The sequence below is a fragment of the Myxine glutinosa genome, chromosome 4, assembly GCF_964187855.1.
Source record: "Myxine glutinosa chromosome 4, kmMyxGlut1.1, whole genome shotgun sequence".
NCBI lineage: Eukaryota > Metazoa > Chordata > Myxini > Myxiniformes > Myxinidae > Myxine > Myxine glutinosa.
In genome coordinates, this window is record NC_136264.1 from 213122972 (window position 1) to 213136767 (window position 13796).

Genomic DNA, 13796 nt, shown 5'->3' on the forward strand with positions numbered 1-13796 from the left:
CTCCCACAAGCCGACCCCTCCCACAAGCCGACCACTCCCACAAGCCGACCCCTCCCACAAGCCGATCCCTCCCACAAGCCGGATCCTCCCACAAGCCGACACCTCCCACAAGCCGATCCCTCCCACAAGCCGACCCCTCGCACGAGCCGACCACTCCCACGAGCCGACCCCTCCCACGAGCCGACCCCTCCCACAAGCCGACCCCTCCCACAAGCCGATCCCTCCCACAAGCCGACCCCTCGCACAAGCCGACCACTCCCACAAGCCGACCACTCCCACAAGCCGACCCCTCCCACAAGCCGACCACTCGCACAAGCCGAATCTCCCACAAGCCGATCCCTCCCACAAGCTGACCCCTCCCACAAGCCGACCCCTCCCACAAGCCGACCCCTCACACAAGCCGAATCTCCCACAAGCCGACCCCTCCCACAAGCCGACCCCTCCCACAAGCCGACCCCTCCCACAAGCCGATCCCTCCCACAAGTCGAATCTCCCACAAGCCGATCCCTCCCACAAGCCGATCCCTCCCACAAGCTGAATCTCCCACAAGCCGACCCCTCCCACAAGCCGAATCTCCCACAAGCCGATCCCTCCCACAAGCCGAATCTCCCACAAGCCGACCCCTCGCACAAGCCAACCCCTCGCACAAGCCGACCCCTCGCACAAGCCGACCCCTCGCACAAGCCGACCCCTCGCACAAGCCGACCCCTCGCACAAGCCGACCCCTCGCACAAGCCGATCCCTCCCACAAGCCGAATCTCCCACAAGCCGATCCCCCCCACAAGCCGAATCTCCCACAAGCCGACTCCTCGCACAAGCCGAATCTCCCACAAGCCGACCCCTCCCACAAGCCGACACCTCCCACAAGCCGACCCCTCCCACAAGCCGAATCTCCCACAAGCCGACGCCTCCCACAAGCCGATCCCTCCCACAAGCCGACCCCTCCCACAAGCCGAATCTCCCACAAGCCGACCCCTCCCACAAGCCGATCCCTCCCACAAGCCGACCCCTCCCACAAGCCGAATCTCCCACAAGCCGACCCCTCCCACAAGCCGATCCCTCCCACAAGCCGACGACTCCCACAAGCCGACGACTCCCACAAGCCGACGACTCCCACAAGCCGACCCCTCCCACAAGCCGATCCCTCCCACAAGCCGACCACTCCCACAAGCCGACCCCTCCCACAAGCCGACCCCTCGCACAAGCCGACCACTCCCACAAGCCGACCCCTCCCACAAGCCGATCCCTCCCACAAGCCGACCCCTCGCACAAGCCGATCGCTCCCACAAGCCGACCCCTCCCACAAGCCGACCCCTCCCACAACCCGATCCCTCCCACAACCCGATCCCTCCCACAAGCCGACCCCTCCCACAAGCCGAATCTTCCACTAGCCGATCGCCCCTCCCACAAGCCGACCTCTCCCACAAGCCGACCCCTCCCACAAGCCGAATCTTCCACAAGCCGATCTCCCCTCCCACAAGCCGATCCCTCCCACAAGCCGACCCCTCCCACAAGCCGAATCTCCCACAAGCCGACCCCTCCCACAAGCCGAATCTTCCACTAGGCGATCGCCCCTCCCACAAGCCGACCTCTCCCACAAGCCGACCTCTCCCACAAGCCGACCTCTCCCACAAGCCGACCTCTCCCACAAGCCGACCCCTCCCACAAGACGAATCTTCCACAAGCCGATCTCCCCTCCCACAAGCCGATCCCTCCCACAAGCCGACCCCTCCCACAAGCCGAATCTCCCACAAGCCGATCCCTCCCACAAGCCGGGTAGACCATGAAATTTTTGGGTCAGCGGACTTCAGTTAACGGAAGTTAAATGTAACGGAATTTAGTTAGTCCGATAATGATTTTCAAAGTTAACATAAAAGTTAAATCGCTAATTAACGGATTAACGGTTTGGTGCCCAGCTTTGCTACTCGGGGTGTAAGACCTCGACCTTTGACCCGGAGGAGTACGATGTACACAGAGTTGGCGCCTCGGTTACGAGTCGCAAGATTTTGCGACTTGATGAAATTGACCTGAGACTTGGTCTGGGGACTTGTGACTTCCTTGCAAATTGAATGTATAACGACTTGTTGGCATTGTTCGGAAAAGAATAATGAAATAAACATCAAATTAAAACCCCGCGGATTTTCTATTAACATTATTGAAGCAACATTGCATTATTGATCCGAAAGTCCCAGCTGGCTCTGAAATACAGCTCGGATATTGGGAACGCAGAAAGCAAAAGACCCCTTAATGGTGGTTTAGTACTCCTAGGGGCCTAATCAACTCTGGGGCACCAATTGTGGGGACAAACCCTGGAAGAGGTATAAATGTCCCCTGTTATTGTGAGGCTTGATAAGAACATGCATGTTTTTGTTTTGCACTCACCACACTTGGCTAGTCTCAGTTAATGTTGATAGAGAGTCAGGGCAAGTAACTGATGTTGATAACTTGCTGCCTCTTCATTGTAAGACACCTTTGGGTCTTTGTCATCCATCAGCCTCAACTAATGCTGACAGGTGCCCCCAGCTTAGCGAGTTGTTAGAGGGATGGTGCACTCATTGATGCTTATAAAACACCAATCTGATAGTTTTATGGTCAGGTGGAGAAGCAAATAACGATCAGGACACCTCGGAGGCGTGTATATGATCCTATATGATCAGGACACCTCGGAGGCGTGTATATGATCCTATATGATCAGGACACCTCGGAGGCGTGTATATGATCCTATATGATCAGGACACCTCGGAGGCGTGTATATGATCCTATATGATCAGGACACCTCGGAGGCGTGTATATGATCCTATATGATCAGGACACCTCGGAGGCGTGTATATGATCCTATATGATCAGGACACCTCGGAGGCGTGTATATGATCCTATATGATCACGACACCTCGGGGGCGTGTATATGATCCTATATGATCAGGACACCTCGGAGGCGTGTATATGATCCTATATGATCAGGACACCTCGGGGGTGTGTATATGATCAGGACACCTCAGAGGCGTGCATATGATCCTATATGATCAGGACACCTCGGAGGCGTGTATATGATCCTATATGATCAGGACACCTCGGAGGCGTGTGTATGATCCTATATGATCAGGACACCTCGGAGGCGTGTATATGATCCTATATGATCAGGACACCTCGGAGGCGTGTATATGATCCTATATGATCAGGACACCTCGGGGGCGTGTATATGGTCAGGACACCTCAGAGGCGTGTATATGATCCTATATGATCAGGACACCTCAGAGGCTAGTGCACTTCCTGTTCCATGCTGTCAGCCTTTTTGGGCCTGCTGTAAATGTGAAAATGTGCAATTTTTGTGCGGCTTTATTAACAATGCTGGTGTTGTGCAGATCTGAGGAAAACGTTATTGAACGGGATGGAGTCATCAGAGGCCTCTAAAGTGGAGACCATCACAGACGGAGGAGCCAGGTTGCAGGTCCCTGTCAAAGAATGGCGACAGAATGATGAAGAAGGCAAGCAGACCGAGGGCAGAGGCCGTAAAAAGGCACATCGGTGCAGGAAGCATCGACGTGGCACCCCAAAGGTTGCTGAGACTGTGTCAAAGGTTCCCACAAGTGATAAACAGTTTATGGAGGAAGCATTTCTTGGAGAAGGCAAAGACGTGCACGTCGTGCAGCACCTGAACAAGCAACGGTGTCACAACAAGGTCGAGGCCTCTTTCACAAGGACGAACGACTCGCCACCTGGAAGGAATCTCGATTTCGGGCCTTCGACTACCCCGATCCTCAATGAGGTCAGGAATTTGGTGGAGGCCCTGAGCGAAGTCGTCATCCAGGCCGCCCCTCAAGATGGCCCACAGCATCGAATCTCCGAACCCGGAAGTAGCACCGACCGCTCCGCGGCGGATCACTGGGAAAAAGGGTGAGTTTAAAGGGCATCCCATAGTCCTTTCCTTGAGACCTTTTGTTTTATCTTTGTGTGGATGAAATTCGTCTCAAATTCGCAGGTTGTCGGGTAACAGCAGCTATGGCCGCACCGATAAAGGTGGCAGCACCAACGTCGTTTTCTGAAGCGAGTTGATGAGGCCTAGCAAGTCTACTGAACCAAAAACTATCATCTCACTTTGATCAAATTTGCCATTCGTGTGAAAACTCTTCTTGCTAAAGACCTTGGTTGTTTGATCATGGTTACCTGGGTTCACCTTTAATATGCACTCCTCTGTTTTGAAGGTAAAGCAGGTGAGGCTGTGACGGTGATGGAATGCTTAGTGGGTAATCAAAAGTGCAATGAAACAGGTAAACAGAAGTGCAATGAAAAAGGTAAACAGAAGTGCAATGAAAAAGGTAAACAGAAGGCAATGAAAAAGGTAAACAGAAGTGCAATGAAAAATGTAAACAGAAGGCAATGAAAAAGGTAAACAGAAGGCAATGAAAAAGGTAAACAGAAGGCAATGAAAAAGGTAAGCAGAAGTGCAATGAAAAAGGTAAACAGAAGTGCAATGAAAAATGTAAACAGAAGGCAATGAAAAAGGTAAACAGAAGGCAATGAAAAAGGTAAGCAGAAGTGCAATGAAAAATGTAAACAGAAGTGCAATGAAAAATGTAAACAGAAGTGCAATGAAAAAGGTAAACAGAAGTGCAATGAAAAAGGTAAACAGAAGTGCAATGAAAAAGGTAAACAGAAGTGCAATGAAAAAGGTAAACAGAAGTGCAATGAAAAAGGTAAACAGAAGTGCAATGAAAAAGGTAAACAGAAGTGCAATGAAAAAGGTAAACAGAAGGCAATGAAAAATGTAAACAGAAGTGCAATGAAAAAGGTAAACAGAAGGCAATGAAAAATGTAAACAGAAGTGCAATGAAAAATGTAAACAGAAGGCAATGAAAAAGGTAAGCAGAAGTGCAATGAAAAATGTAAACAGAAGTGCAATGAAAAACGTAAACAGAAGGCAATGGAAAAGGTAAGCAGAAGTGCAATGAAAAAGGTAAACAGAAGTGCAATGAAAAATGTAAACAGAAGTGCAATGAAAAAGGTAAACAGAAGGCAATGAAAAATGTAAACAGAAGTGCAATGAAAAATGTAAACAGAAGGCAATGAAAAAGGTAAGCAGAAGTGCAATGAAAAATGTAAACAGAAGTGCAATGAAAAACGTAAACAGAAGTGCAATGAAAAAGGTAAACAGAAGTGCAATGAAAAAGGTAAACAGAAGTGCAATGAAAAAGGTAAACAGAAGTGCAATGAAAAAGGTAAACAGAAGTGCAATGAAAAAGGTAAACAGAAGGCAATGAAAAATGTAAACAGAAGTGCAATGAAAAAGGTAAACAGAAGTGCAATGAAAAAGGAAAACAGAAGGCAATGAAAAATGTAAACAGAAGTGCAATGAAAAATGTAAACAGAAGGCAATGAAAAAGGTAAGCAGAAGGCAATGAAAAAGGCAAACAGAAGTGCAATGAAAAAGGTAAACAGAAGGCAATGAAAAATGTAAACAGAAGTGCAATGAAAAATGTAAACAGAAGGCAATGAAAAAGGTAAGCAGAAGGCAATGAAAAAGGCAAACAGAAGTGCAATGAAAAAGGTAAACAGAAGTGCAATGAAAAATGCAAACAAAAGTGCAATGAAAAAGGTAAACAGAAGTGAAATGAAAGAGGTAAACAGAAGGCAAGGAAAGAGGTAAACAGAAGTGCAATGAAAAAGGTAAACAAGGCAATGAAAAAGGTAAACAGAAGTGCAATGAAAAATGTAAACAGAAGGCAATGAAAATGTAAACAGAAAGCAATGAAAAATGTAAACAGAAGGCAATGAAAAATGTAAACAGAAGGCAATGAAAAATGTAAACAGAAGGCAATTAAAAATGTAAACAGAAGTGCAATGAAAAAGGTAAACAGAAGGCAATGAAAAAGGTAAACAGAAGGCAATGAAAAAGGTAAACAGAAGGCAATGAAAAAGGTAAACAGAAGGCAATGAAAAAGGTAAACAGAAGGCAATGAAAAAGGTAAACAGAAGGCAATGAAAAAGGTAAACAAGGCAATGAAAAAGGTAAACAGAAGGCAATGAAAAAGGTAAACAGAAGGCAATGAAAAAGGTAAACAGAAGGCAATGAAAAAGGTAAACAGAAGGCAATGAAAAAGTTAAACAGAAGTGTTAATGAAAAAGGTAAACAGAAGGCAATGAAAAAGGTAAGCAGAAGGCAATGAAAAAGGCAAACAGAAGTGCAATGAAAAAGGTAAACAGAAGTGCAATGAAAAATGCAAACCGAAGTGCAATGAAAAAGGTAAACAGAAGTGAAATGAAAGAGGTAAACAGAAGGCAAGGAAAGAGGTAAACAGAAGTGCAATGAAAAAGGTAAACAAGGCAATGAAAAAGGTAAACAGAAGTGCAATGAAAAATGTAAACAGAAGGCAATGAAAAATGTAAACAGAAAGCAATGAAAAATGTAAACAGAAGGCAATGAAAAATGTAAACAGAAGGCAATGAAAAATGTAAACAGAAGGCAATGAAAAATGTAAACAGAAGGCAATGAAAAATGTAAACAGAAGGCAATGAAAAAGGTAAACAGAAGGCAATGAAAAAGGTAAACAAGGCAATGAAAAAGGTAAACAGAAGGCAATAAAAAAGGTAAACAGAAGGCAATGAAAAAGGTAAACAGAAGGCAATGAAAAATGTAAATAGAAGTGCAATGAAAAAGGTAAACAGTCAGCGAGGTCTTTGTCAGGTCAGTCTTTGTCAGTCTTTGTCGGCAAGGCCACGTCTTTTCGAAGCTCTCCATGCGCTCACGCTTTCGAAGTTAAGTAATTTTTCACAATTGTGTTTTTGTCGAAACCGTATTTATCTTTCGGTGTGTGTACCTGCAGTGTGTCCTTCGTAAGATTCTCAGTGTTAATTTTTCATACCTGTATACAAAATCGTCGGTTAATTCATGTCGTGTATTTTTAGGGCTAGTGGGCTACCGTGTCCGACCTTGAGGCTTTGTTTTTCTCTCAGCGGTCCGTCGATTGTGCTGCAATTACTTTCGTTCTCTGTTTTTGTCCCAGTCTTTCACCCCATACTTCCTTGTTTAAGATCTCAACTCAAAAAAAAAAGAAAAAAAACCAAAAAAATATTTCCTTCTCTGTACTTATTCGTTGTTCTTATTCGTTTATTCGTTGTGCTTATTTGTTCGTTCATTCTTCGATCACATGTTTCACCCCCATTTCCATTTTCCATTTCCCCCAGATAGTTTTCACTGCTCAATTTAAAAATGTTTAAACTTTCACCTGAAGTACTGTATTCTGTCATATATTCTAACACCTTTTTCTTCTTCTTCGAAAAAGGATGCTTTCGACTTGCTCACCAAATCTATTCATTCCAAAAAAAAATTCCATCTCTTACAGTTCCACTTTTCTACATTCCCGAAACTCTCCTGCACTCCAACCCCCTCCAGCATCCTCAAACGTATTTTTGACTCGAAGGTCACAATAAACTCATTTTGCAATAAATGTTCGTTTTCCATGAATCGTACACTTTCTAAAATCCAATCTCACCCCTCCCCTCCAAATCTTCCCCATCACCCCTCCCCTCCAAATCTTCCTCATCACCCCTCCCCTCCAAAACTTCCCTATCACCCATCTCTTTCAAACCTTCCCCCTTGCCCCTCCCCTCCAAATCTTCCGCATCACCCATCTCTTTCAAACCTTCCCCCTTGCCCCTCCCCTCCAAATCCTTCCCATCACCCATCCCTTTCAAATCTCCCCCCTTTCCCCTTCCCTCCTAAACTCCCCCCACACCCCTCCCCTCCGAGACTCTCCCTCACCCCTCCCCTCCTAGATTCCCCTCTCACCCCTCCTCCTCAAAGCATCCTCCCCGCTTCTTCCCCCTTCCAACTTTCACCTTCATCTCCCCCAACCTTCTGCCTCGCTCTTCCCCCTCCTCAAATAACACCTCACTGTGCCTCACCCAATCACCATCAAACCTTTTGTGTGCCCCACCCTTCCCTTTCTCCAAGCTATTCTGAAATCTCTGACACACCTTCAACAGCTCTCCCTACCTCTTCCTCCTCTTCCACATCTTACCCTACCTCTCCCCCCCCCCCCCCCCTGTTCTGTATCCGATGCTCCCCCTTCCTCTTCATTAACGGTGTGGACCTCAAACATCCGGGGCCTTCGCTCAAACTTGACTGATCTCTCCATACAGGTTGCTTCTGACAAACCAGACGTGATCTGCTTAACAGAAACTTTCCTCCTTCATGATGTCTCTGATTCCTTGGTATCTCTCCCAGGTTACTCCCTCCTCCGGTATGATAGACCTGAGCCTCGTCCTGGAGGTGGGGTTACTATCTTTATTAAAAAAACTCTCTTCCTCACTCGCCCTGCACTGCCTTCTCTCCACCTCACCCCCAGGAATACCTCTGGCTACGGCTTCCCCTTCGCTCCCACCTCTTGTTCATATGTGTGTTGTACCGTCCACCAAACAGTGATGACTCAATCTACATCTCGCTGTCTCATAATATGGACCAACTTCTATCTACCCATCCCAACTCTCTCTTCCTCATATGTGGTGATTTCAATTGTCACCATGCCAGTTGGCTGGGTGTCGGTACCTCTCTCACCAGCCATGGTTCCTCAGCAAAGGACTTCTGCGACTCACTGGGACTGACACAATCTGTCAATTTCCCGACCCGGATCTCAGTCAACGGAGCATCTTCTCTTCTGGACTTGGTCATGACTAACTTCCCTGAAAATGTCTGCTGCTCTTCTGCTCCAATCGGCTCATCTGATCATGTGCTTGTTAAAGTGGACATCTCTCTGACCATTCTCAGAGAGCCTCCTCAGCGTCGACGAGTCTGGCATTTCACTCAGGCCAACTGGCACGGTCTTAAAGCAGCCATCAATCATCTGGACTGGTGTACCATCTCTACCGCCTCTGACATGAACTCATCCTGGGAATTCTTCCAAAGTAAATTGTTCTCTCTCATGCACAGATTTATCCCATCTCGTCTTCAGTTGTCATACCCTTCCTCTCGTCCATGGTACATGGAATCTTGTGGTGAGGCTGTTGCCCAGAAACAACTTGCCTTCGTCTCGTGGAAAGCAATTCCAACAGAAGGAAATCTAATTTCCTTTCACAAAGCCCGAAACAAGTTTGTGTCCCCCCTCAGGAGAGCCAGGAAACGATATCTCTCCATTCTCAAGACAGAACTCTCTTATCTGTCTCCCTCTTCCAAAGCCTGGTGGTGTCTGGTCAAATCTGTTTCTGGTGTTTGTTCCCCCTCCATCCCCTCCCTCACCTCAAACGGCTACACAGCTGACTCCGCACGTGAAAAAGCTGAATGCCTCAACTCTGTATTTGCCTCTAAATCTGGTGTCCCAAACCCATCCCTCTCTGTACCCACCATACCCAGTCGTACCCAGCTGCTCCTGGACTATGTGTCCTTTCCTCCTGACAAGGTGGAAAGGTTTCTGTCAACCCTCGACTCTGATTCTGCAACTGGACCTGACTGCATCAGCCCACGGGTCCTAAAATCCTGTTCTTCCGCTCTTTCACTCCCTCTCTCTGTTCTCTTCACCCTCTCTTTTGCTCAAGGTCATCTGCCATCTGCTTGGAACTCAGCCAACATCACCCCTTTGCACAAAAAATGTGCAAAAACAGATGCTAGCAACTACAGACCAATCAGCCTTCTCCCAATTGTCAGCAAAGTCATGGAATCCATCATTGCTTCGGATATTAAATCTTTCCTCTTCTCCAATGGCTTGATCTCTGATCATCAATTTGGTTTCAGACCTGGTCACTCTACTCTAGACATGCTGCTGCTGCTTTCTCAACAATGGATGGAGGTCCTCAATGCCAAACAGGAAATTAGAGCTGTCTCCCTTGACATATCACGTGCCTTCGATACGGTCTGGCACCCCGCTCTGCTCACCAAACCCTCCTCCTTTGGTATCCATGGAAATCTCCACGCATGGCTGGCGGACTTCCTCTCTAGTCGTAGTCAACGCGTGGCCCTGAATGGGTTTCTCTCATCTCCTCTTCCTGTTCAGGCTGGAGTTCCCCAAGGCAGTGTTCTGGGCCCTGTGCTTTTTCTGGTCTTCATCAATGATCTCTCTGACTCTCTTGAAAATCCTCTCTATCTCTTTGCTGATGACTCTACTCTCTGTCGCTCCATTCCTCATCCCTCAGATTGGCAGTTTGCAGCCTCACTCTGCAGACCTGGACAAAATCACAGACTGGGCAAACAAGTGGAACATGTCTTTCAATCCTGACAAATCTCACACTCTTACGATGTCTCTCCGAAAAGACCGACTGGACAACCCTCCCATCCACTTTCTGAATAATCCTCTCCAAGAAGTTCTGTCACTCAAGCTTTTGGGTCTCACTATCTGCCTTGATCTTTCCTGGGAAAACCACATTTCAAATCTGGCCTCCAAAGCCAGTCGCCAACTGGGCATCCTCCGTTGTGCGAAGTCCTTCCTTGGCACAACTGAGCTCCTCAGCACATACAAGGCTTTCATCCGCAGCTCAATGAAATACTGCTCTCCGCACTGGGCTGGTGCTCCTGTCTCACACCCAGCTCGTCTTCACGCTGTTGAAACCAAAGCGTTCAGAATCATTGGAATCTCCCGCGATGAAGCTAACTCCGAGGGCCTTTCACTCACTCACCGCAGGCAGGTTGGTGGTCTTTCCATCTTCTACCGACTCATCTCCGGCCTTTCCCCCCCAGCTCTCTCTGGGCTCTGTCCCCCAAATATTCCTACAGGTCGCACAAGATCTGCCTGCAACCCTCTTATGGTTAAACTGCCAAAATCAAGACTCTCTGCTCACCTTCACTCCTTCATTCCTCTTTTCTCCCGCCCCTGGAACAAACTCCCTCACCCTCTTCAATCCCACTCCTCCCTCCAGGTCTTTAAAACAGCTGTTCACCACCATCTCTTATCTTCCCCCATCCAAAACCTTGATCTTTTCTACCCCCGCTAATTTCATCCCAAAACCACTTTTTTGAAATACCAACTTCTTTCCTGGAAATCTTTGGTGTCCTTGTGTTTTATACTTCTCCCACCCCCCCCCCCCCCTTCCCACGCCTCCTCCCCCCAAGCCCTCTCCCTCCCACACATCTGCCGATGTCCCTGCTCTCAAATGTTGTGTTTGTGTGCTTCCCCTTCTCTCCCCATCTTGTCTACCGCTCCCTCTTTTTATATATTTTGTTTGTCTCTTTGATTTTTTTTTGTGTGATGAATGTTAGCTCTTTCACGAGCCTCGATTCTGTATACAAGAAAAAGAAGAAAAAAAAAATGAAAAATGTAAACAGAAGGCAATGAAAAAGGTAAACAGAAGGCAATGAAAAAGGTAAACAGAAGGCAATGAAAAAGGTAAACAGAAGGCAATGAAAAAGGTAAACAGAAGGCAATGAAAAAGGTAAAGAGAAGGCAATGAAAAAGGTAAACAGAAGGCAATGAAAAAGGTAAACAGAAGGCAATGAAAAAGGTAAACAGAAGGCAATGAAAAAGGTAAACAGAAGGCAATGAAAAAGGTAAACAGAAGGCAATGAAAAAGGTAAACAGAAGGCAATGAAAAAGGTAAACAGAAGGCAATGAAAAAGGTAAACAGAAGGCAATGAAAAAGGTAAACAGAAGGCAATGAAAAAGGTAAACAGAAGGCAATGAAAAATGTAAACAGAAGGCAATGAAAAAGGTAAACAGAAGGGAATGAAAAACGTAAACAGAAGGCACATGCATGGAGTGCAAAAGGTGAATTAAAACACTCATTTGGTAAAATAATTTGATTAATCAGCAAAAGTCTTGTCGTGGATTTGGGGACAATCGCAGCACCTGAGGTGGACCATTGAACACCTGGGTCTCCGACTCCTGTGCTAATGTGCAGATGATAGTTATAATGGTCTTTTGTTATTTTAAAAATTGTACTTGTGTTTGTTTGATATTTTTAGCTCACCTGGAACGAAGTTAAGGTTGCTTTTGCGATGGCGCGTCGTCCCGTCCGTCCATAAAAACTTGAAACTTCGTCCCCGAAACCGCTGATGGGATTGCGACCAAATTTGTCACAAATTATACTTGTTTTGTTGTGACTAAAGTTTGTTCACGGCATTAAAAAAAAATCTGGTTCTAAGGTGGTTTACCGGGAGGGGGGGGTGGGGGGGCGGTAAAGTGGATCCAGGTTTGACCCCCCAAAATAGTTATTTGCCTTTTCCTCTGACACTACACACTACTTCGATGAAACTTCACCACAACCTTCATCACCCATGATGTACCAAATTTTGTTCGTCATTAGAAAAATTGTGGTCTGAGTAGGTACACGGGGTTGTGGGAGGGGTGGGGGTTGCCCCCAAAATAGTTATTTTTTTGTTTGTTTAAAGTTTTATGATTTTGTTGGTATAATTCTACATGCTGCCCTGTCTTCTAACAACCATTGAAATTGGTTTAAAATACCTTTAGTCAGTGTATGTACTGTTTATTCTACCAGGTGAGCACCAGGGGTGTTGCCCCTATGTTTTGGTTAAAAGTTACCGTTATTATAATATATCAGTATGGTGTGTGAGGGTGAGTAATGTTTACATTGCAATGGTTTGATGTTTCACAAATAAGAATTTTGGATGTTGAGACATCCCCTTCCTCTCCTCCCCGACACCTCTCTCGGGTCACGTGAAAATAAAACGTAAACTCCCAGTCAGGGACAAAACGAGGGTATAGATTAAAAAGGAAGACTCTTCTTCTTGGAGGAAGGTTCAACAGGGTTAACCGATATCAATTGGACATTTGGTCCAGGCAGCACTTTCCCCACAACGTACCAATGGATGATTGTGTGGCGCGCCATTGATGCCGTGACCACACACCTGCGGTAAAGAGTTTCCCATTGGATCAGCAACCACACCTGTGTGGTTCCCAAACATGTTTGCCCTTTCTTCGTTGCATTTTCCAAACCGGCCCTACCCCTGGTTCCGGTTCATCTGACCGATGACCCAAGGGTCACCCAGTCAAATTACCCCACTGCCCTCACACCTGGGGTTTCTGATTTTATCATATTTTAATTATTTTGACGAACAGCAAAAACGTTCCACCAATGAAACTTTTTTTAATGTTCGAGTTTATTTGACGTAGAGTTGGATTCCCTCCAAGGACTTTTCACTAATGCAGTTACAGTCGGTCCTCGCTTAACGTTGTAGTTACATTCTCAATGTGCGACTTCAACCGAGACGACTTTAACCGAGACGACTTTAACCGAGACGACTGTAACCGAGACGACTTTAACCGGGACGACTTTAACAGGGACGACTTTAAGAGGGACGACTTTAACCGGGACGACTTTAACCGGGACGACTTTAACCGGGACGACTTTAACCGGGACGACTTTAACCGGGACGACTTTAACCGGGACGACTTTAACCGGGACGACTTTAACCGGGACGACTCTAACCGAGACGACTCTAACCGAGACGACTCTAACCGAGACGACTCTAACCGAGACGACTCTAACCGAGACCACTCTCGCCGAGACCACTCTCGCCGAGACCACTCTCGCCGAGACCACTCTCGCCGAGACCACTCTCGCCGAGACCACTCTCGCCGAGACCACTCTCGCCGAGACCACTCTCGCCGAGACCACTCTCGCCGAGACCACTCTCGCCGAGACCACTCTCGCCGAGACCACTCTCGCCGAGACCACTCTCGCCGAGACCACTCTCGCCGAGACCACTCTCGCCGAGACGACTCTCCCCGAGACGACTCTGCCCGAGACGACTCTGCCCGAGACGACTCTCGCCGAGACGACTCTCGCCGAGACGACTCTCGCCGAGACGACTCTCGCCGAGACGACTCTCGCCGAGACGACTCTCGCCGAGACGA

The 13796-nt window shown here is 47.1% G+C and overlaps 1 protein-coding gene across 4 annotated transcripts in view; it reads left to right on the forward strand.

Annotated features, from left to right (window-relative positions):
- Positions 1–13796, forward strand: part of DIS3L2 (DIS3 like 3'-5' exoribonuclease 2) — a 586325-nt gene that overhangs the window by 479213 nt on the left and 93316 nt on the right. For all 4 annotated transcript variants that reach the window (XM_078776999.1, XM_068114366.2, XM_068114368.2 and 1 more), the window contains exon 2: positions 3363–3894. In XM_078776999.1, coding sequence (XP_078633125.1) covers positions 3363–3894 — 532 coding nt within the window. The remainder of the gene's footprint in view (positions 1–3362; positions 3895–13796) is intronic.